At 44.3% G+C, this 25,506-nt stretch overlaps 1 protein-coding gene across 1 annotated transcript; it reads left to right on the top strand.

Annotated features, from left to right (window-relative positions):
* Positions 1–8,036: 8,036 nt before the first annotated feature.
* Positions 8,037–9,226, top strand: LOC143833857 (vomeronasal type-2 receptor 26-like). Its single transcript, XM_077330083.1, has 2 exons — positions 8,037–8,049; positions 8,316–9,226. The coding sequence occupies exons 1-2, from the start codon at positions 8,037–8,039 to the stop codon at positions 9,224–9,226; spliced, it is 924 nt and encodes a 307-aa protein (XP_077186198.1).
* Positions 9,227–25,506: the final 16,280 nt, after the last annotated feature.

Below are 25,506 nucleotides of genomic sequence, written 5' to 3'. Positions count from 1 at the left end.
GGCCAGGTTTGGTGGCTTAGGACCGCTGGAGAAAACCTTACAGATGGAGGTTGAACTACTGCAGGGCTCAGAATCTGTCTCATTTGTCATGCGTATTTTGTGTATGTGTGCTGTATCTTGCATGGCAATGCAAACGCATTGCCACACGTAGGTTTCAATTTAAAAAAATCATGTTCAGGGGAACTTTGGAGACCCACAAACCCCTGATTGGCTGCCTCCATTGATTGACAGGTTCAGGAGCAGTGAGTAAAAGAGCGCATTCCTCCCTAGTGCCTTTTTGCCCACTAGTGAGAAGGGGAAAAGGTGAAACATGGGGGCAGAAAGGGTTTACAGTGAGGAGGGGGAAAATAGCGCAATTTACTATTCCGCAATTGCAGGTAGGAGACATCACGCAATTTGGCCTTCTGTGCAGAAACGGTCTCTTTGTTTACTGGGGGAGTATCCATCTTCTTACTGAAGCAGAAAACCTTTGGGAGAGCTGGCCTGGTGTAGTGATTGCATGGCCAATCAGGATGACTCCTGATGCATCCATCCTTGCGTGAAGGACTGTCTATGGTCATGGAGTAAAGAAATCTAGGAATATTGGTTTTCTGTTTGGAGCCTGTTTGGAGCCAACGTTATTTTGCAAGGGAGAAATTTTTATATCAAGATGATATGCATTTCATATTTTTCATTATTTACAGGGCGTGTTTTCAATGACCTGATGAGGATAAGAGACCTTGGGTTTTTATGGATCGGGGTCATGCCTAGGGCAAAATCCTTTCCCAACATATGATCCTGTGAGGTCAGATCACCACTGAAATAGACCCCAGTGTGTCCGAGATCTCCATCTGAAAAGTCCTCAGCTCAAAACAGTCCCTGCCATTCTCCTTTTATCATCATAAAGCAATATGTAGAACTTGAGTATCTACTGACATTTATTTAAGATGACATTCAAATGTGACTTTTCCCCCCATTAGGTCACCCATGAGTTTCATCTGCCAGTTTTTAAGGATAAAACTCGGTTTCCTTTTCTCTACCAAATGTCTCGGCCAGAAGAAGCCCAATACTTGGGAATTGTCAGACTGCTCCTGCATTTCCGATGGACGTGGGTTGGTCTCTTTGCACAGGAGAGTGGGGAAAACTTCAAGGGCACCTTGACATCTCTCATGCTCATGAGCGGCATCTGTGTCGCTTTTGCAGAGGGCATCTCAGAACATGGATTTCGTTTCACTGACTGGGCAGAGGAAAAAAAGCATCGTTTTGTTTCATTTCTCATTCAAGACTTAATCAACGTATTTGTTTTCTATGGAGAAGCGGAATTCATGGCATATGTTCAAATACAAATTAGAAGAACTGAACTCTCTGGGAAAGTCACAGTGGGTAAAGTTTGGATCACAACTCTTTTGATGGATTCTCTCCTCAGCTTGGCATGTAATTCCTCTCCCTTTGAGGTCCCTATTCATGGATCTCTCTCCGTCGTGAGCAAGACAAAGAAAAGGAAGATATTTCACTATTTACAAGTATGTCACCCTCTCATTGTGAAGTTTATGAAGATAGGATTTGATCCCTTCTACTCAAAGCCCATTTTGTCCGAGAGAGGCCACTTGAGATGCAGAGAGAAAGAGGGGCTGGAAGACAGGCCTTGGGAGGTCCTGAAAGAACTCCTGCCTCCCAGGGCCTATGAAACATACACCTCCATCCAGGTGGTGGCCCATGCCTTACATGCTGCCTACTCATCCAGGTCTGAGAGCAGCAAGAGAATTTGGGGAGCCAGACAGGAAAATGAACGAATACAGTCTTGGCAGGTACCCATTTCCTTGATTTAAGAATACCAGTATTAACTTTTTCTTCAAAAATATTTTTGTGTCTCTAGACTAGCTTTTTGAAACTGTTTTACAATTGAGAAACCCATGAAGTATTCTTCAGGCTTCAAGAAACTCCAGAAGTGGCATGCTGGTGCAAAATATAAGGCCCATCGTTGATTATTTTTGAGGGGAAGGCAAGTTGACATAGCTATATATGGTCCTAAAAGGTAAAGGTCTCCCCTGTGCAAGCACCGAGTCATGTCTGACCCTTGGGGTGACACCCTCCAGCGTTTTCATGGCAGACTCAATGCGGGGTGGTTTGCCAGTGCCTTCCCCGATATATGGTCCTATCCCTCGATAAATGTTTAACAAATCTTTAAAATAGATTAAAATTAACACCTACCTATACAGGAAACCTTTCCAGGGCAGTCAAGAAACCGAATGGTTTCATGAAAGAACTGCTGAAAGGCAAGATCCTGAACACAAGGTGAGTATACCACAGTCAGGTAACGACACCATTTTTTATCCACCTTTTATCAGCATTTCCAGGCATGGCAAATTGCTGCAAAGCAGGGGTGGCCATACTGTGGCTCTCCAGAGGTCCGCAGACTCCATTTCCCAAGAGCCCCTGCCAGTAAAGGAATCTGTTCTGGGCCAATGAGGCACTGTGGCTCAGAGACAGAGCAGCTCTTTGGTGTGCAAGAGGTTTCAGGTCCAATCCTTGTGATCTCCAGGTGACAGGACAGTTTGTTGGATGACGTCTCAGGCAGAGACCTTTGAGTGCCTGGTGAACTAGGGAAAACCTAGTGCTATTCAGCCTCAATATTTGTTGACTTTCCCCAGATATCCCTTTTTCCAATGTAGCAGTAGCTACATTCATGTTATGATATCTATTAATATAAAGGTAAAGGTAAAGGTATCCCCTGTGCAAGCACCGAGTCATGTCTGACCCTTGGGGTGACGCCCTCCAGCGTTTTCATGGCAGACTCAATACGGGGTGGTTTGCCGGTGCCTTCCCCAGTCATTACCCTTTACCCCCCAGCAGCAAGCTGGGTACTCATTTTACCGACCTCGGAAGGATGGAAGGCTGAGTCAACCTTGAGCCGGCTTCTGGGATCGAACTCCCAACCTCATGGGCAAAGCTTTCAGGCGGCTGCCTTACCACTCTGCGCCACAAGAGGCTCTATCTATTAATATAGAAGCCTTTTAAAAGAAACAATATTATTCATCACATTTTTCAGGTGTCGTTTTTGTTATTAGGTGCAAAGTGATGTCCGACCCATCGCGACCCCATGGACAATGATCCTCCAGGCCTTCCTGTCCTCTACCATTCCCCAAAGTCCATTTAAGTTCATACCCACTGCTTCAGTGACTCCATCCAGCCACCTCATTCTCTGTTGTCCCCTTCTTCTTTTGCCCTCCATCGCTCCCAGCATTAGGCTCTTCTCCAGGGAGTCCTTCCTTCCCATGAGGTGGCCAAAGTATTTGAGTTTCATCTTCATCTGGCCTTCTAAGGAGCAGTCAGGGCTGATCTCCTCTAAGACTGACCGGTTCATTCGCCTTGCAGTCCAAGGGACTCGCAAGAGTCTTCTCCAGCACCAGAGTTCAAAAGCCTCAATTCTTTGATGCTTGGCCTTCCTTATGGTCCAACTTTCACAGCCATACATTGCAATTGTGAAGACTATAGCCTTGACTAGACGCAGGTGTAAGAGATGGCAATCTGCCTATAAACATGTGAACAAATACAATATCCACCAGACATCTGAACTTTCTCCACTCCTTCTTTTAGCCATTAATCTCTAGCAGCTGAAGAGAATGAGGCAATACAAGGCAGATTTTCAGAATTATCTGCTTGGGTCCCAGGTGTTGAAAAAAATGAATATCCAGCACCTTTCAACCCATGATTTCATCTTCAGGCAGAGTAAATGCAAGGGGAGAGGATTCCCCCTGCACCCTAAAGAATGGGTTTTGATAGGGTTGAAGGAGAATGGGGGAAGGGAGGCATGGTCATGCAATAGTTCACATAAAATATGGATCAGACAAAGCTTTCATCCAAGAGGGCAGGTTAATCATTGGAACACTAAGGAAGAGCCATATGAAATTCTGAATCAGTGTCTACTGTGGAGACGATATGTTGAGAGCCTTGCCTTCTTTTGTTGCTCAAGTGATAAGCCTCCTCTAAGTTGCAGTGTTGATGAGGTATAGGCCTCCTCTAAGATCTTAGAATGGTGATTGGCTCCCAGAATGCAATTGGCAGGAACTGTGGTGATAGGGGAGCAATAATGGAATATTCTGTTTGCAGGGTGGAATGACGTCAGGGAGGTACAGGTATGCTTAGAGCTATTATGCACCATTATGGAGTGTGAGCCTGGCATCCTTGAGGAAGAGTCATAAGAATTGCTCTGGAACTTACTTTAACTGTTCCAATCTCTTTTGAGGAATGAGTGCTATAGGCAGTCAGCATTCAATATCTACTTCTGAAGGGTTATAGAAAGGGGCCATTAATCCATCGTCAAATTATCAATGCCTGTTTGAACCACCTGGATGGTTTGAGTTGACTTCAAAGGAAGGTCCATGTAGAGAGTGTGGTCAGAAGATGCCTGGAGTACATTCATGGACATCATTCCATAGTGATCTTTTATCCATTTAATATATCACAATCTTTTCGTAGCTCTTCTGAGTCATAGTACCAAAGCTAACCATCCAATTAAGAAGATTTTGAATGACGCCTAGGTCAAAAACACACCGAAGTTAAATATTTTCAGAGGGTCTCCATGGTGGTCTGCCATAAAACAACCCAGAGTGTCATAGAAGGATTCAAGGATATCTAGTCTACTTGTATAGGCTGAAGGGAGCTTTGACTCTCAAATGCTGATACACCCCAAATTATGTTGGACTCTGTGGCACAATGAGATTTGAATATACCAACTTCAAATTAATGCTCACAGCTTAGATTTTGAAGTCCACACAATCAATTAAAAAAAAAACCGAAAGAATTAAGACAAATACCAGCAATTCATTCTTTTCAGAAACAAAGTTGAGCTTGATTTTCTTTAGTTATCTCACAGAAAGGGGATTTTAATCCCGCAGAGTGAGAACAATGAAGTAGAAATAATGATTTGAGAAAGGCTATGGATGGTCTGGAGTCACAGGTGGTGGATTTCTTGTATGAGTAGGAACATTCCTAAACGTCTGATGACATAGCCTGGTCCGGGACCATTCCTTGAGGGCCAATGTTTGTTGGTTGATTCATTCATTAGTTATATTTATATACCACCCTCCCCTGAGGCTCAGGGCGGTTTACATGGAACTGGAATAAAAACAGTAAAGTTTAGGGTTATGGGTTGGAACAGGAGAGGATAGGAAGGGGAAGGGAGGGGACTCAGGTGGACATGTCCACAGCTATGCCCCCCAACCATATTATGCATTATCTCACCACTTTGGGTTACTCGAAGTCTGAAGAATGATTCAGGGCTTTCTCAATGGTAAATAAGCTAAGAAGGCCCGATCTAAATGTACCAAACTGACCAGTAAGAAGAAAGCCACAGCTGCCACAAATTTGTAGAAGAGTCTTCTGCCTTCTAAAAGCTGCTGTCCTCTCTGTGATTCCAGCTTCATCCTTTCCTGAGACATTCCCAGTTTCTCAACACTTCCATGGACGGAATGCATTGGGTGGAAAATGGAGACCTGGAAGCCAACTTGGACATTGTGAACTTGGTCATTTCCCCCAACTTTTCCATCTTGAGTGTGAAAGTTGGGAGCATCGAAAGAGAGGCCTCGGGGGAGATGAAGCTGACCCTGGATCAGGCTGCTATTGTGTGGCCACCTTGGTATAAGAAGGTAGGGAAATTCATTAAACACTTTCTAGACTTATCAAGGTTGAATTAGGTATAAAGATCTGCGCCATACCATAAGTGACTCCTCCATGACCGTTTATGCACTGGGAACTTCACTGCCCCAGCTCCCGTGCAGGAGCACCAACTGGGGGCGGATGAGATGCACCAGGCCAAATGCTCCCCCATGTGGGTGCAGGAAGAGGTGGGGCAATCTGCCACAACTAAAACTCCAGCCTGCAGCCTGGCATGAAACCTCCAGTGCGTAAACGGTCCATGAGAGGCTTATGAGCCTTTCATTTCATACATCAATGTGGCTAGCAAGAAGCATATGAAATGAAACATTTAATCACATTGATATTTCATAAGGACTTATATAAAATAATGTTGCCAAACAAATCAGCTATCCTTTCCCCGCATAATGCTCCTCGTCTTTGTGTGTAGATGCTACCTGATTCCAGGTGTACCAAAAGCTGCCTCCCTGGATATGTGAAAGTGGTCCTAGAGGGAATGCCTATTTGCTGCTATGACTGTTCTCCGTGTGCAGAAGGAACCATCTCAGCTCAAGAAGGTGTGTAAAGGAGGAAAGAGATGTCCCCTTGGATTTGTATCAAAGAGTCAGTTGGTTATTTTCTGTGCATTTTTCTTGAACTTGGTGAACTAGCCTTTCTTGTCCAGTTTTCAAAGGAAAGACCTCGTGAAGACCTACTGAGTAAATGGTGGTCTATGTGGGGGAAAGTTCAGCATCTTTAGCTTTTGTGGCTTTCAATAGTTTTCATGCTTGATAGTACATGGTGGTCTTTCATGATGAGGGCCAGTCCTGTCAACCAAATCAGGCTTCACTGAAGTTTTGGAGGACTCAACTATATGCATTATTACATTTCCCCCCAATCTTTTGCATTCTCCTTGGGTCCCTTGAGTGGCATCACTTGCGACACCTGTTTCTGGTCACAAAGGTTGTAGCTGAGTGATTTTGAGCGATTTACGATTTAACTGGGTTGGTGTATTTCAGACTGTAAGGTGACATCGACATGAAACACTCAAGTCATGGTTTTCTCCTTGGCTGTTTTGGCTCTGTGTTTTATTTTTTTATTATGTTATTATGTTGTTGTTATTATATTATATTATATTATATTATATTATATTATATTATATTATATTATATTAGATTAGATTAGATTAGATTAGATTAGATTAGATTAGATTAGATTAGATTAGATTAGATTAGATTAGATTAGATTAGATTAGATTAGATTAGATTAGATTAGATTAGATTAGATTAGATTAGATTAGATTAGATTAGATTCGACTAGACTAGACTAGACTAGACTAGATTAGATTAGATTAGATTCGACTAGACTAGACTAGACTAGACTAGACTAGATTAGATTAGATTAGATTCGACTAGACTAGACTAGACTAGACTAGATTATTATTAGATTATTATTAGATTATTAGAGCCTCTTGTGGCGCAGAGTGGTAAGGCAGCCGTCTGGAAGCTTTGCCCATAAGGCTGGGAGTTCAATCCCAGCAGCCGGCTCAAGGTTGACTCAGCCTTCCATCCTTCCGAGGTCGGTAAAATGAGTACCCAGCTTGCTGGGGGGTAAATGGTAATGACTGGGGAAGGCACTGGCAAACCACCCCGTATTGAGTCTGCCATGAAAACGCTAGAGGGCGTCACCCCAAGGGTCAGACATGACTCGGTGCTTGCACAGGGGATCTTTACCTTTACCTATTAGATTATTATTAGATTTTCATTAGAAAGCTGCAGTCTACTTAGGGAGCGATACTTTGATAGCAGCTCTGTTAGAAGAGGCAATCCTCCCTTCCCTCCCTTTAAAAAAAATGTTTAATCGTTGATGTGTTTTGGTTTAATCATATCACTGAGCTATGAGCTGTCCCTGGCAGTTCTGCAGAGAATGTAAAAACTCTTAATAAATATTCTTTAATCATTGTAGTTGTTCTAATAGGTGCACGGCTTTGACCCCTCTCTCCTTCTCTGTGTCGCTCTAAAATTGTCTTTGTCGGATTTTTATTTGGTGAAGGGACTGCTGTTTTTGTGCTCCTGAAGCTTGTTAACTTGCAAGTTACCTTGAGCCGAAAGACAGGAAGGACAAGGAATGCCATAAAGGAAAAGCTTATTTGCAGACAAGAAAGACCCAGATTGCCACGATGCCATGATGAATTCAATGAAAAGCAACGACACCGTTGATTTCCGAATGTTACAGAAGAGGAAGACGAAATCAGCAGGCCAAAAGGATAAGTCTCACAGCCACTCTTGTTTGGTGTGTAAATCATATAATTTCTGGGCAATTGCCCAGAAATTGTATGATTTAACACCAAATAAGCATTGTCCTGCTGATTTCGTTTTTCTCTTATCTGAAAAGAAAGACCCGTCTGCGGACAAGACGGTAGAATGAAGAACACTGGTGAGGCAAAAAATAAAAATAAATCAAAGGCAAAATCTTTATTCCCTGGATTTCTTTACCTCACCAGCTTGTGTTCTTCATCTCGTTCTAATATAATTGAAAAGCTTTGCAAGGCAGTGTTCCTGGTTCATTCTTGGTATCGGCAACCCAAGGATTTCCTGGGTATGCCACCCAGATGGACTTTGACTGTAAGGCTATGTAATGTAATGACTGGTAGATATGGATGACATAAAGATGAAGCTGAAGTGCCTCTTTTCCCCTTCCAGATGCAGAACTTTGCACCAGTTGCTCAGACGATCAGTATCCCAACTCCAACCACACTCGATGCATTGCCAAAGAGATTACTTTCCTTTCTTATGAGGAGAATTTGGGGATTGCCTTCATTGTTTTCATCCTATTCTTGTCCATAGTCACTCTTCTAATCCTAACGATCTTCATTAAACATATGGAAACACCGATAGTCAAAGCCAACAACCGAGACCTCACCTACATTCTTCTCATCTCACTCCTGCTTTCCTTCCTGTCCTGCCTTCTATTCATTGGCCAGCCAAGGAGGGTGACCTGCCTTCTCCGACAAACAGCCTTCTGCACCATCTTCTCAGTTGCCATCTCCTCTGTGTTGGCTAAAACGATCACTGTGGTGGTGGCTTTCATGGCCACCCAGCCAGGGAACAGCATGAGGAAATGGGTGGGGAAGAGTCTGGCAAAGTCCATTGTCCTTTCTTCTTCCACTGTTCAAATTGGCTTGTGTGCCCTCTGGCTGGGCATCTCTCCCCCTTTCCCAGAGTTTGACATGTATTCCCAGCATGGACAGATCATACTGCAATGCAATGAGGGGTCTGTGGCCATGTTTTATGGTGCCCTGGGCTACATGGGCTTCCTGGCTGCCATCGCCTTCACAATGGCCTTCCTGGCCAGGAAGATTCCTGGGGCCTTCAATGAAGCCAAACTGATCACCTTCAGCATGCTGGTCTTCTGCAGTGTTTGGGTGTCCTTTGTGCCCACCTACCTGAGCACCAAGGGGAAATACATGGTCGCCGTGCAGGTCTTCTCCATCTTGGCCTCCAGTGCTGGGCTGCTGGGCTGCATCTTCCTCCCCAAATGTTACATCATTGTAGTGAGGCCTGATCTTAATATCAAGGACCATCTCAGGATGAAGTGCCAAGATGGAATTTGACTCTCAGTAGAGTGTTAATCATTGTTGCGATTCTAATGCCCGTGTTGCCTCCGTACTCACCTGAAATTTGAACTCTCTGATATGTTAAAGGTAAAGGTAAAGGTATCCCCTGTGCAAGCACCGGGTCATGTCTGACCCTTGGGGTGACGCCCTCTAGCGTTTTCATGGCAGACTCAATACGGGGTGGTTTGCCAGTGCCCTCCCCAGTCATTAACGTCTGATATATTACTGAAATAAATTTCCTTATGACACATACTAGTTACAGATCTTGGAAGAAAACAATAGCACAGTTCACAAGTGAACTTTCTATAGTTGCTGAAGGAAATTTCCTTCACATGACAGTAACAAATCATGGAAGTAAATGCTTAGTCAGCAGCTAATCGTTAATCTCAATCTGCCAGCTGGTGAGGGTGGAAACTTGTCTCTTTAAAGAAGCAGAAAAATGGATTCCCTAGAATCATAGAGTTGGGGGTACCTCCAAGGTAATCTAGTCCAACCCCCTGCACATCCCTGTGGGATAAGCAGTGGCTGAATAAACTGGAAACTACTTTCCACTAGAATAATGTTTTATTTCTACAGATTCTACACATCCATTTTCCGGAAAAATATATATCTTACATTAAAAACTGTATATTGCATTTTTACAGGAGCCCATACATACCCTGGGGGGCATTAAAAATGGGAAGCATTTAGGATGTTCAGCCGCTCCTTTCCAGCACTTGCGGCGGCTAAAATCACCAATTATGCACGCTGCAGGTGGCAACCGGGCGGAGAGTCAACGTACGCCGCTGAAAAAGCCGTGTTAGCGAGATGCGGAAGAAAGTGGAGCTTCCCGGGACCAGGGCGCAACCAGAAGCGACTCCGGAGTAGCCACGTGCATAATCGGATACTCTGGGGTTTGCCGCCGTTGCGTTGCATTCCGTCCCGTGCGCAAGCGGTTTGCTTCGCTTCTTCCTCCTCTGCATTCTCCATGCCGCCGTTTCAGTGGCCGTGCAAAATAGGCCCAACTGAGTTTATGTTATAGTAATAACCTAGTAGATGTTTTCAGCCATTGTTAAAGGATGGGGCCTACAATCAACCATAAACCCAGCAGAACAACAAGGTGGAGCTGTAATAACTACGGCAGGGCCCAGATCTCAGCCAGCAGGTTGTTCCGCCAAGTTGGGGACACAGCTGAAAAGGCCATGGTCCTGGTTGACAAAAGACACACTTGGTTCCGATGAGGCACCAGGAGAGCATAATGGTTTGAGAGCATAAAGCTCTAAGGGGGGTATATTGGGAATGACATTCTCACAGATACATTGAGTCCAGCCCATTAAGGGTGCCAAACGGCAACATCCAGATGTTGAACTTCATCAAGGGCTCCACTGGAATCCCCTGGCATCCACTGCAGCTGGCACAACATTGGGTGCTTATAGTTCCGCAGCGCCTGCAAAAGGGAGCTCTTCCACCAGGCATTTGGTTGAGACCAGGTGACCAGAAATATCTCCAGGGCCCCTGCTCCCTCCCTTCTAGAAATCCACCCATGCGGTCATCTCTGGACCTGTTTGCATCGTTATACTCTGTTACCTCTGTTAAAGTTTAATGTTAATATTATTATGATAATGAAAAACTAAGTTCCATGGACTGTTTTCTGCGTTTTATGTAAAGTGCCCGGAGCCTTGGGAAGGAGGTGAATGAATGAATGAATGAATGAATGAATGAATGAATGAATGAATGAATGAATGAATGAATGAATGAATAAGTGAGTGAGTGAGTGAGTGAGTGAGTGAGTGAGTGAGTGAGTGAGTGAATGAATGAATGAATGAATGAATGCGCTAAATATAAGGACTTGGACAGAAAGTTGTTTTCCCCTGCAAGGTAGGCCAAGCTCATACGCCTTTTCCATGACCCAAGTCATAGAATTATAAAACCATAGAATCATAGAGTTGAAAGGGACCTCCTGGGTCATCTAGCCCCACCCCTTGCATTATGCAGGGTACGCACAACCCTCCAAACCCCTGCACTATGCAGGACACTCACAACCCTCCAAACCCCTGCACTATGCTGGACGCTCGCAAAGTTGCATGAAACTGTGTTGCTGAGTTCTCGCAAACATGTTTTCTCCGTCTCTGCACCTGCGGTCAAGCCCAAAGAAAGCGCCTGAGGCAGTGCGGAATCCTTCCTTCAAAATTATCAGCACCATGGTGATAATTTCTGTATATCCACAAGGCTCTAGGGATTTCGGTAAAGTTCATTCTCAAAGCAGCAATGTAGGCATGAGAATGTAAGCATTTGCCACAGGACTAGAATGTCTAGTGCATAAAAGCCTTTTGATCCACTGAGTTCAAGGGATGAGATGCCTTGCAGGGGGGGGGGGTGTATTGCTCAAGTGACGGCAGCCTCGGTGTAGCCAGAGGATCCTACAGCTTTTTCTGTCTGAGAGCTGGCTCCCGGGAGGGGAAAGGGACAAACAGACCCAGCATGGTCTTCTGTCTGCTTCTGCTTCTGCTGCTTCTTACAGCCTGCCGGGTGGGGGGTGCCACCTGCCCCTTTCTCATGAAAATGGATGAGCTTGAACCCTTTAATTGCTACCGAAGAGGAGACTACCTCATAGCTGGACTTGTCACTTCTGTGGCTCCTGATGAAGGATCGCATACCTTCAGGGAGTCTCCCTTTCTAAATAAAATGTCGTGAGTAAGACATGGGTGAATCTTTTAATATTATATGATGGAACATAATTCTGAGTCCTTTCTTATTAACAAGGGTCAGTGTGCCGCTTTGCGTCTTTCTCCTGCATGTAATAAGTCAGTAAATGCTGCTAAGGGTCTTCTACTGCCAAGAATCTGGGAGGAAAGCATCTTATGAGGGACTCTCCACCTGGGCCGATTCTGCACACAATGGATAATGCACTTTCAGTGTGCTTTTGCAGCTGGATTTTTCTATGCAAAACAGGAAAATCTACTTCCAAAATGCATTGAAAACACATTATCTAACATGTGCAGAATGGGCCCTGGAGGAAAAGATATGGATTTGTTGAGATACCAAACTACCAAATGCCTTGGAATGCCCAATGAACCAGCAGTAACCTGCTTCCAGCAGGGGGATTTTAAAGCCTTGTTCCTCCAAGACAAACTGTCCTTACATGATGTCCTTACATGATGAGTAGGTGGGGGGGATCAAGCCCCATCTAGGTAAGCTCATTGGAGTGTACTTCTGTTGGAATCAGAGGGACTTGCATTTGAAGGGGCGGTGTATGGTCAGATGGCTCATTACCATTTGAGAGGACGTCTTTCAGGTGAACTTTCAGTCTCCCTCTCTCTGACTAGGCATCCCTGGTAATCCTAAGTGTGGACCAATGGGAGGCTGCACCAACCCTAGAAAGAAGATATTGAATTTCCATACACAACCCAGCACTGGGATATTGCCCCAAGAGCTGCTGTGTTAAGCCATCTAGGGGCTGGGGCTGGGGCTGAGCTGAAGAGTCTCTGCTTTGCACAGAGAAGGGCCCAGGTTCAGTCCCTGGTATCTCTCGTTATAACAGGCCAGGCAGAAGAACCACAGCCTGAGATCCTGGAGACAGTTCTGATGTTGATGGAGCAGAGGTCTGCTCCAATAAAAAGAGACTTCTTCTGAACTGATGGGTGTTCACCTTCTTGGCTCCGACAAATTCAACCAGTCAGGACAAACCTCCATGTTAGCATCCCTGCAAACCACCACAGCTGCTACCATATCTAAGAGCCAGCTTGGTGTAGTGGTTAGGACTAGGAGTGCAGACTTCTAATCTGGCGAGCTGGGTTTGAATCTGCGCCCCTCCGCATGCAACCAGCTGGGTGACCTTGGGCTCGCCACAGCACTGAAAAAAAACTTATCTGACCGAGCAGCGATATCAGGGCTCTCTCAGCCTCACCCACCTCACAGGGTTGATTCAAATGGGTAGCCGTGTTGGTCTGAAGTAGCACAATCCAGTAGCACCTTTAAGACCAACAAAGATGTATTCAAGGCGTGAGCTTTCGGGGGCAAGCACCCTTCGTCAGACTAAGAACTCCCTACATAACAGTGGGAATATGTAGCAAAAAATGAATTATGTTCAATTAGTAAACTGTGTCACACATCCAAATACACATAAGGCAATTCTTTGCCAAAACAGCCAATCCATCCCCTGGAAATTATCTCACTATTCATGTTAACCTTGTGCAACTCTTGTGTCCATATTCCACACAAATTCTCTCATTTGTGATACTGTGACTGTAAGGTAAGGATAATGGAATGGAATTTTCAATTTAACTCCCTGTTCTTGGGAGGAGATAATTGCCAGTAATTCCATTACAGGAATGTTTCATACAGATGGTGGGGTGGGAGTCTTTGATCACTGACAGAGTTTTATTTCTCCTTTGTTTTTGTGAACTACAACTGAATTCCAGGGGATTGATGGGCTGCTTTGGCAAAGAATAATCATGGGGCTATATTTGGATGTGTGACACAGTTTACTAATTTAACAGAATTAATTTTTTCGCTATATATTCCCGCTGTCATGTAGGGAGTTCTTAGTCTGAGGAAGAGGGCTTGCACTTGAAAGCTCAATCCTTGAATAAATTTTTGTTGGTCTTAAAGGTGCCCCTGGACTCTGATTTTATTGTGCCACCTCACAGGGTGTCTGTTGTGGGGAGAGGAAAGGGAAGGGCGCTTTGAGACTCCTTTGAGTAGAGAAAAGTAGCATATAAGAACCAACTCTTCTTCTTCTTCAATAATATCAAGGCTCTCTCAGCCTCACCTCCCTCACAGAATGTCTGTTGTGGGGAGAGGAAAGGGAAGGGGACTGTAAGCCGCTTTGAGCCTCCTTCGGGTAGAGAAAAGCGGCATATAAGAACCAACTCTTCTTTTTCTTCAGTAACATCAGGGCTCTCTCAGTCTCACCTCCCTCACAGGGTGTCTGTTGTGGGGAAAGGAAAGGGAAGGCGACTGTAAGCCGCTTTGAGACTCTTTAGGGTAGAGAAAAGTGGGCTATAAGAAGAACCAACTCTTCTTCTTCTAAATATATAGACTCAGGTAGGTAGCTGTGTTGGTTTGGAGCATTAGAACAAATGTTGAGTCGAGTAGCACCTTTAAGATCTATGTCGTGCATATTATGTAATTTAAATGATTAGCCTATGGGCTTTGTTTATGTTTTTACTTTTTACCTTTATGAGCTGAGCACAAGAAATCGTTAATGTAATCTGAACATCTATACTTTGTGGACACCTATCCTTTGTTCACAGGCCAGAGAAAAACATGCCAATGTACCATTCCAAATGACGTTGCATTGTAGAAGTCATAGTTACATTCTATCCTACTTGTTCAAGTCAGTTGTTCCAAAGAAGAGATAAATTAAAATACAGAAGGCATTCAGATTTTTGGGAGAGTGTTAAGAATTCAGGTTAGCGTATGTAATGAGATAAGAAACCAGTACTGCTTATCTGTGTATGCCCCCCGCAGGGTTCTTCACTCTGAGGGTATGAATATGCTGGCTGTCCCGGCCCCCAAGTTGTTCATCTAGACTCTACCAGGTCCAGGGCTTTTTCGGCCCTGGCCCCAACCAGGTGGAATGAGCTCCCGGAAGAGCTACGGGCCCTGTTGGCGTTGTCAGCTTTCCGCAGTGCCTGCAAGATGGAGCTCTTCCACCAGGTGTATGTTGGAGGCCAGAGATGTATGTTGGAGGCCATCTGAGGATCTCTAAACTGAGGACAAATGAGGCCAACTAGTTTCCTCGGTCCCAGGTAGAGAGAGAGTTTGACCCATGCTGAACGGGGGGGGGGGGAGGGGGGGAATGGGTTGATATTTTATTGTTCATCATCTTGTTATGTCATGGTATTATTCTAGTATCTTTTAATGGGGTAATTTAAAGGGGGTTTATTGTATTTTATTGACCTTGTAAAGCGCCGTGAGACATTTGAGACTGGCGGTATATCAATATAAACAAACAAATAAATATCCCTGTTGAGTCCTGGGGATTCCATTGTTCTGAGGGTTGTTATGACATGCAATTTCAGCAATTTCCCTTTCCAATCTGTTTTGAGAGGTCATTAATTCAACATCCTGGAAGACTGAAGTGTTTCCCCCAAAGATTGATCAGTCTTGAGATTCCTGGTGTTCAATTTGTATCCTTTTATCCTTTGGCACAGGGTTTACCCTGTTTGCCCTATGTAGGGAACAGAAGGGTAATGTTTGCATATGACGGTATATATAATGTTAGAAAATGAGCATGTGAATAAGCCTTCGATCAGGTAGCTGATGTTGTTGGGTCCAGTGGCTGTGGGTTGACTGGGTGTATATGGCAGCACATTGGGCATCTAGGTTTGTTACAAGTTCTGGTACTAGTGTCCATGTTCAAATTAGATGTTGCATTCTTGTGGGTGTGGTTTGAGACTGGGGGGATGTCTGTGTGCAAAAAAGGTTTGCCTCACAGAACGCAAGAGAGAAAATGGTCATTTCCCAGGAAAAGGATGTAAGTCACTTATGATGCGTTGAACTGCTTTGAACTGGGAGCTGTTTCTGACCAGTAATGGTGTTCTTGTCTCTTTTGAACCCCCAAAAATATTTCCCACACAATTCCATTGCAAGTGAATACAAACAAATCATAGAATCATAGAATCATAGAATCATAGAGTTGGAAGGGGCCATACAGGCCATCTAGTCCAGCCCCCTGCTCAACGCAGGATCAGCCCTAAGCACCCTAAAGCATCCAAGAAAAGTGTGCATCCAACCTTTGCTTGAAGACTGCCGGTGAGGGGGAGCTCACCATCTCCTTTGGCAGCCTATTCCACTGCAGAACTACTTTGACTGTGAAATTTTTCCCCCTGATGTCTAGCCTATATTGTTGTACTTGAAGTTTAAACCCATTACTGCATGTCCTCTCCTCTACAGCCAAGTGGTTTTTCCCCCCTGTTTATCTCTGGAACGTTGACCATTTTGATTCTGCTGTAAGAAAATTTATTCTCAACCTTTGCCTATAAGTATGGACTGATTACTCCCATTCCATGACATTGTACCTGGGGCGGTGTGCATTCACATGAAAGCTCATTCCTTGAATACAATTTTTTGCTCTTAAAAGTGTCAAGTATACAGCATCCTTTGATAATGTGGCATGTGTATCTGTATATATTTCCTAGGAGCAGTTCAGATTTCATGTCAAACCTCCTTGCCTTCTCATTTGCCATTCGAGAGATCAACCAGAATCCCAGGCTCTTGCCTAATAACACCACCCTGGGCTACACCTTCTATGAGAACACTTTCCATCCCAGACTGACCTATGACTCTTTGATGGACCTCCTACCCTCTGGCCAGGAGACCGTTCCAAACTACCAATGTGGCAGAAAGAATCAACTGCTGGCTGTTTTTGAGGAGTCTCAGTCTGACATTGATGATTCAATGTTTATGAGCATCTACAAAGTCCCTCAGGTATGAACCAGGGATGGGGCTAATGTCTTTGAAGAAACACTGATGGACATTGAGGGTTTTAGGAGAGCTGAGAGGGGTTTGAGAGAGAGGATTCGGTTCCTCTGGTGGTTCATTTGCATCTCTCCCTACATTAGTTTTACGGGGCTTTGAAACACTCTGGGCCATTCCGCACCAGGATCCATGTAGCAAATTGTTTGCTGAATGAAAAATCGCCATTTTAAATAGTGGAATTCGTCGTTATGCACACCTGCCTTTGTAGTGGAATCCAGTTGCGTTTCTATCGTTTCCCACAGGCTTCCGGTCTCGGCAAAAATCACTAGAAAGGAAGCGCTATTGCTGAGCTGTGTCCCGCCCCTGGCCGTCAAGCAGCCAATGGGAGGCCGTTATCATGCTCCCAAACAGCCCCTTTCCCTTTAAGGAAGGTTTAAAAAAAAAACACCGTTGCAACGAATATGCGTTGATTCGTTGCAACGGAGAGACCCATCCAGCTAGCAGGTGGTGTTTGAGCTGCCGTTTCATTGTTGCCATGCTCCCCCCCAAGTGAAAACAAAATCCCCCCCCGTCACGGGCGCAATTTTTGGCCGAAAACAGTGTGAAAAATAAAGTGAAAATAAACCAGCAAACGGGCCTCTGCGATGTTTGTGCTTGGTGACTTTAAACAGAGGGACTGCAGCCGGGGAAGCCTCACTGGGTAAACGAAGGCTTGCCGGTGCGTTGATCTCTGCTCGCTCGGAGAAAAAAAATGGTGATTGCTTCGCTGGAAGATCAGAGGAGAGAGCCAGGGGGAGGGACTTTGCAGAAACCGCAACAATGGTAACGCACAGAACTTTCCCGCCAGTGTTGCAGATTGGTTGCAGGAGTGTAGCGCTTTCCGGAGAGTGAATCCACTTTTTGGGATTTCCCTGAAAGCGTTACAACGAAGCGCTTTTTGCGGATCGGTTTCAGGAGTGTTGCAGATTGTCAACGATGTTGTGCATAACGGCAAAACTGTAGCGATTTCAATTAGTAACCATTTTGCTATTTTGGACGAATGCGGAACGGCCCTCTTTGTTGATTTGAGGAGGAGCAGGTAGACAGCAAAGAAACTCTCTCTGCAAAAAGTTCTGTGCTGCCTTTCTTCTTTTATCAACATAATGCTAGATGTAACAATTCACTGTTGGTTGACATTTGTTTAAGATTAAATTCAAATGTGATTATTTCCCCCCCATTAGGTCACTCATGATTATCATTGGACTGTTCTTCAGGATAAAACTCAGTTTCCTTTTTTCTACCAAATGTCTCAACCAGAAGAAGCCCAGTACCTGGGAATTGTCAGACTGCTCCAGCATTTCCGATGGACATGGGTTGGTCTCTTTGCTCCAGAGAGTGGGGGAAAGTTCAAGGGCACATTGACAGATCTCATGCTCAAGAACGGCATCTGTGTTGCCTTTGAAGAGAACATCTCAGAACGTGGAGTTGGCTTCAATGTGTGGCATCAAGCAAAATTGAAACGCTTCTTTTCGTTTTTAATTCAAGACCAAGTCAATGTATTTCTTTTCTATGGAGATGTTGAACATGTGGTATTTGTTGACATGATGGTACGAAATATTGAACGTTACTGGAAATTTACAATGGGTAAAGTTTGGATCACAACTCTTTTGTTGGAGTCCCTCTTCAGTTTGGTATGTAATATCAGCTCTCGTAGGATCCCTATGCATGGCTCTCTCTCCATCATGACTCAGACCAAGAAAAGGCCACTGCTTCACTTTGTACAGGAATGTAACCCTCTTAGAATGGAGTTTTGGGCGAAAGGATTTGATCCCTTATACTCAAAGTCCACTTTGTCCCAGAGAGGCCACCTGAGATTCAGAGAGAAGGAAGAGCTGGAAGAGAGGCCCTGGGAGGTTCTGAAGGAAGAACTGCCTCTCAGGGCCTACAAAACCTATACCTCCATCCAGGCAGTGGCTCTTGCACTACATGCTGCATACTCATCCCGGTCTGAGAGGACAAGGAGGGTTTGGGGAGACAGACATAAAAATGAACTAATACAGCCTTGGCAGGTATGCATTTCCTGTTCATTGAAAGGATGATTGTGGATCTAGACTGAGGTGGTTGTCACACAGCAAATTTCTAAAGCAAACCCAGTTTCTGAATCTCTTGGGGACCCTCATCCTTCTTGCTCCCTCTGGGCAATTTAACAGAGAAAGTCTCCATTAGTTTATTTATTTGTTTATTCATTTTATCTTTGGTTTTATATACCGCCTCTCTCAATTAGTCTAGCAAAAGGTACAATAAAACAATAAAATACAATCAACCCCTAAAACACCCCTAAAATACATAAAACATTTAAACGTTATAAGATGGCGATACAATCTAATGAGCTCTCTCATCAGGAGCGAGGGCAAAACTAACCAACAGTAAGGGATCCCCCGCTGAAAACACCAAGACCCCACCCTGGCCTCAAGCTTATACCTGGCGGAAGAGCTCCGACTTATAGGCCCTGCGGAAAGCTGACAACTCTGACAGGGCCCATAGCCCTGCTACTCATCCTTCTTCCAGAACTGGCACCCTCCTTCTTACCACATTCACTTCAGTTCCCAGTCTGGGCTTGACTGACTGGGATACACGGCAGAACTGGGAACACCCAGTCGATCTTAGTGAAACAACTCCATATCTCAAGAACGGTTGAAAGACGTGATTCATAATATTTTGACATACCTTTTTATCCATCAGCTTTCAGGCCATGCGTTTATCTTGAGGCAGGGTTGAATGAAGTGGCAGAGAATGCCCCCTCCACCATGGGGAAGGGTTGTAATAGCAGGGTTGAAGGAGGGTAGGTGAAGGGGGAAATGATCCTGCAAGCCGTTCACATAAAATATGGAGTGGAGCTTCGAATATCAGGGCGTGGTTTGATCATTTGAAGAACAAGGCAGGGCCCTATAAACTTCTGATCTAGTATCTACTGTGGCCATCTTTGAGGAGGCAAACATTGAGAGCCAAACCTTCTTTTTTATTTATTTATTTATTTATTCATTCATTCATTCATTCATTCATTCATTCATTCATTCATTCTTGCTTTAGGATGCTTAGGGCTGATCCTGCATTGAGCAGGGGGTTGGACTAGATGGCCTGTATGGGCCCTTCCAACTCTATGATTCTATAATTCTATGATTCTTTCATTCATTCATTCATTCGATCCATCCATCAATCCATCGATCCATCGATCCATCAATCCATCGATCCATTCATTCATTCATTCATTCATTCATTCATTCATTCATTCATTCATTCATTCATACCCTACCTCTCCCGACAAGTTGGCTCGGGGCGGCTTACAGAGTACAATCAGCCCAGTAGCCCCAATGCTATAAAACAATAAAATCAAACACAATTTTGAGGCATGTGCATGTCCAGGAATGCGGAATCTTTGATGAACTCTGGGGGCCTTGCTCCTCAAATGATAGGCATCCTGCCATGTAGTTTTTAAGCCTCCTCAGTTGCCTTGATAAGCTTCATTCATGAGGTATGGGTATCCTCTCAACTCTCAGAACACTGAATATGACATGATCATATATGGTCATATCACCTGATAAATGTTTGACAAATCTTAAAAATATATTTAAAAACTAATTAACTCCTAATCATTCAGGAAACCTTTCCAGAGTCAACAAGAAACCCCAGGGTTTCATGAAATCCTGGTTGAGAAAGCCTGGTTTAGTGTGTTTGACTGGAATTTGGGAGATGTTGGTTTGAGTCCTCAGTCTTCCATCTACCGTGGAACCTTTGGCTAGTTACTCCCTCTTGGGCTACTGTGCCTCAGTTATTGGGCGGAAGGAACCATTGTGCTATCATAAAGCATGTTTTATCACTTGTTTAGAGTAAGGCAATGTATAATCATCTAAATGTCTAAAAGTGACCAGTAAGAAGAAATCCAGAGCTAAAACAAGTTTGTAGACATCTCATCTGTCTTCTAAATGCAGCTATTCTCTCTGTGATTCTAGCTTCATCGTTCTCTGAGATTCTACCAGTTGCTCAACGCTTCCGTGGATGGAAAGGATTTGGTTGAAAATGGAGACCTGAAAGCCAACTTAGACATTGTGAACACGATCATCTTTCCCAACTACTCCATCTCAAGAGAGAAAGTTGGGAGTATAGAAAGAGAGGCCTCGGGCAAGATAAAGGTGACCATTGACCAAGATGCTATTGTGTGGAGCACCTGGCATAACAAGGTGAGAAAATTCATTAATCACTTTCTAGATTTATCAAGGTTGCTCAAGGTATAAATATCTGCATTGTACCATACATGCCATCTCCGTGAGAGTCTTTGAGCCTTTTATTTTAAACAATAGTTATCAAAGTTGCCAGCGAAAAGCATGTGAAAGATTATATCTAGTCACATTGATATTTCATAAAGACATATGATTATGTCATAAAAACACAGTACTATTGCCCAGTGAATCACTTCTCCTTTCTCCTTGTCTTTGTAGATACTTCCCGTTTCCAGGTGTACCAAAAGCTGCATCCCTGGACATGTAAAGGTGGTCCTAGAAGGAAAGCCCATTTGCTGCTATGACTGTTCTCTGTGTGGAAAAGAAACGATCTCCACTCAGGAAGGTGGGTGGTGGGATGTGAAGCAAAGAATCGGTTTGTTGTTTTCTGAACTTTGTTCTAGAATTTGATGGACTAAACTTTCTGTTCCAGTTTACAAAGGATAGGGAAAGCCTCATGGGGAGAGCCTACTGGGTAAACAGTGGTGAGTGTGAAGAGAAGTTCAGTGCCATCTGCTTTTGTTGCTTACAATGGCTTTCATGGTTGTTAGTACATGGTGGTCCTTCATTATCAGGGTCAGTCTTGTCAGTGGAAGAGGGAGGAGGAGGAGAAGAAGAAGAAGAAGAGTTGGTTCTTATATGCTGCTTTTCTCTACCCAAAGGAGACTCAAAGCAGCTTACATTTGCCTTCCTTTTCCTCTCCCCACAACAGACACCCTGTGAGGGAGGTGAGGCTGAGAGAGCCCTGATGTTACTGAAGAAGAAGAGTTGGTTCTTATATGCCGCTTTTCTCTACCCAAAGGAGTCTCAAAGCGGCTTACAGTCGCCTTCCTTTTCCTCTCTCCACAACAGACACCCTGTGATGTAGGGGAGGCTGGTTTTCTCCTTGGCTTGGTTTATGTTCTGTATTTTTACTAAAATATCAAGCCTTACCCTAAAGCTGAAGTCTACTCTAAGAACAACAGTTTGATAGCAGCTCTCCAATCTCAGGCCGTTAAGCTTTGATCACCCAGGAGTTCCTTGGGGTGAGCCAGGAACACTATCTTGAAAAGCTTTTCATCTACCAATGAGCCTCTGTTCTTCTGAGATAGTGCCATGTCATCAGTGCTTTGACTCAATCCTATTTTTGTCTTCTGTGATTCTTCAATGGATATCTGAGGCCAAAACACCTTTGACCATCGTAACTGATGATCTTGACTTGCCGAATGACACAAGGAACACATTCCTGTCGATCCCTCAGGTCTTCTTGGTGACATTCAGTACCATTAACCACAACATTATTTTGTGTTTGGAGTGGAATTGTTTGGCTGTTCTTCCTTTGTTTGTTTGTTTGTTCAATTTTTAGCCCACTGTTCCCAGGAGCGGCTTGCGGCGGGTTACATAAAAATTCAAAGAAAGTTCAACATACAATAAAACAGATAAAATCCATTAAACCGCCTTTAAAAAACCCAATATTACAAATTCCAAAAATTCAGATGGCGAAAAATCATGGGATGGCGCTTTCTCCATTCTGGCCCCCACCTGGTAGAACAAGCTCCCAGAAGAGATCAGGGCCCTGGAGGAACTTGAACAGTTCCTCAGGGCCTGCAAAAGGGAACTCCTCCACCACGCATTTGGTTGAGGTTGACCTGAACCACCGCTTCCAATTGGCCCCTTAGCCCCCCCCCCCCACTACGACTGCTATAAATCTGCCCAACCCACTGGGTCTCAGTACAAGTTGAGTGGAGGCTCATTGTAGTTCCACCACTCTTTAATATTGTTGTTATTTACGTTGTTCTCTAAATGATGTTTCTTGTTTCATGTAAACTGCCCTGAGCCATATGGAAGGGCGGTATAGAAATCAGATAGATAGATAGATAGATAGATAGATAGATAGATAGATAGATAGATAGATAGATAGATAGATAGATAGATAGATAGATAGATAGATAGATAGATAGATAGATGGATGGATGGATGGATGGATGGATGGATGGATGGATGGATGGATGGATGGATGGATGGATGGATGGATGGATGGATGGATGGATGGATGGATGGATGGATGGATGGATGGATGGATGGATGGAGGGATGGAGGGATGGAGGGATGGGATGGGATGGGATGGGATGGATGGATAGATGGATAGATGGATAGATGGATAGATAGATAGATAGATAGATAGATAGATAGATAGATAGATAGATAGATAGATAGATAGATAGATAGATAGATAGATAGATAGATAGATAGATAGATAGATAGATAGATAGATAGATAGATAGATAGATAGATAGATAGAATCCTTTACATAGCTTCAGAAGCAAAAGATGGCCAGATGTCAGGGGAGGACCCATAATATTGGCTCTAGCACTGGCCCCAGCCATAAACCTGGTAGAAGAGCTCCATTTTGCAGGCTCTCCAGAAAGCAGAAATGGGAGCTCATTCCACCAGGTGGGAGCCAGGACCGAAAAGGCCCTGGCCCTGGTCGAGGCCAGGCGAGCCACCCTAGGGCCAGGAGTGGTCAGTAGGTTGGCATCTGCAAGAGTGTAAAGCCCTGCCTGGGACATAGGGCACACGGCGGTCCCTCAAGAATTAGAGTCGCAGACTGCGAAGGGCTTAAAGGTCAACACCAAGACCTTGAATCTGCTTTGGGCCACAGCTGGTAGCTAATTGTTCTCGACTGAACAATTCTGGAAAGTGGTGCTAGCTGGGAATTTGCCGTTTGATCCTGTTTTCTCAAGGCCGATTTGGGGACATTTTGGCAGCATTGAATCACATGTCCCTAGTCTCGAGCAGCTCTACAGAGAACTTTAAAAAAACTCTTAATCAATACATAGTTTTAAATCATTGTTTTAATAAAAACACCTTTTTGACTCTTCTTCTCCATTTCAAGATCTGTATGGTTTAGAACATAGTCATTATCCTGTGTAGGTATTTTTATCTGGTGAAGGTTTTAGTGTTATTGAACAGGGGTAGTCAAACTGCGGCCCTCCAGATGTCCATGGACTACAATTCCCAGGAGCCCCCTGCCAGCATTCGCTGGCAGGGGGCTCCTGGGAATTGTAGTCCATGGACATCTGGAGGGCCGCAGTTTGACTACCCCTGTTCTTGAATCTTGCTAACTTGCTAGTTTTCCTGAGCCCATTGCCATACGTCTCTGTGTGTGTGTGTACACATTTAAGAATTATTACACTGATGGAATTTAGCTCTATGGCTTCCAAAGGACTACACAAAATGATAATATCTAGATATCAGGGGGATGTCACAGAGTAGTTCAGTAGTAGAATTGGAAGACCCAGGAAGTGGTGAGCTCTCCTCACTGGCAGACTTCAAGCAGCGGCTGGGCAGATACTTCTGGGTGTGGGAGGCTGATTCGGCAAGGATCTGTATGGCCTGTATGGCCCCTTCCAACTCTATGATTCTATGGAGGGAAGTAAGCAGTGGCGGGTTCCACAAGGATTGGTATTGGGGCTAGTACAATTTTATTTAATTATCAATGATCTAGGACTGAGGGTGTGTACCATAATGGCCAGCTATGCAGATGACACTTTGTCCCTGTCTTTCTTTCCAGATGCAGCTCATTGCACCAAGTGCCCAGAAGATGAGTATCCGAACTCTAACCACACTCAGTGCATTCCCAAAGAGATCACTTTCCTTTCGTATGAGGAGAAACTGGGGATTGTCCTCATTGTTTTCAGCTTCTTCTTGTCCAAAGTCACACTTCTAATTCTAGGAATTTTCACTAAAAATATGGACACGCCGATAGTCAGAGCCAACAACCGAGACCTCACCTACATTCTTCTCATCTCACTCCTGCTTTCCTTTCTGTCTTCCCTTTTATTCATTGGCCAGCCAAGGAAGGTGACCTGCCTTCTCCGACAAACCATCTTCAGCACCATCTTTTCTGTCGCTGTGTCTTCTGTGTTGGCTAAAACAATCACTGTGGTGGTGGCCTTCATGGCTACCAAGCCAGGGAACAGGATGAGGAAATGGGTGGGGAAGAGTCTGGCAAAGTCCATTGTCCTTTCTTGTTCTACTGTACAGATTGGCTTCTGTGCTCTCTGGCTGGGCATCTCTTCCCCTTTCCCAGAGTCAGACAAGCACTCGATTCATGGACAGATCATATTGCAGTGCAATGAGGGTTCTGTGGCCATGTTTTATGGTGCCCTGGGCTACATGGGCTTCCTGGCTGCCATCTCCTTCACAGTGGCCTTCCTGGCCAGGAAGCTTCCTGGGGCCTTCAACGAAGCCAAGCTGATCACCTTCAGCATGCTGGTCTTCTGCAGTGTTTGGGTGTCCTTTGTGCCCACCTACCTGAGTACCAAGGGGAAATACATGGTCGCCGTGCAGGTCTTCTCCATCTTGGCCTCCAGTGCTGGGCTGCTGGGCTGCATCTTCCTCCCCAAATGTTACATCATTGTAGTGAGGCCAGATTTGAATATCAAGGACCATCTCATGAGGAAAGGTCAAGACTGAATTTGATTTTCAGTACAATATTTTTCGTTATAATTCTTTAAAAAAAATTGTTTAATTTTAATTAAACACAAGAATAACACAGCACACAAATTGGAAGAATCCTGAAAGAGTATAAACTAATCCAGTTTATATTTTTGGAAAAAATTAACTAATATGAAA

The sequence above is a fragment of the Paroedura picta genome, chromosome 3, assembly GCF_049243985.1.
Source record: "Paroedura picta isolate Pp20150507F chromosome 3, Ppicta_v3.0, whole genome shotgun sequence".
Taxonomy (NCBI): domain Eukaryota; kingdom Metazoa; phylum Chordata; class Lepidosauria; order Squamata; family Gekkonidae; genus Paroedura; species Paroedura picta.
Note: the sequence above shows the minus strand (reverse complement) of the source record. Positions and strands in the feature narration are given on the sequence as shown.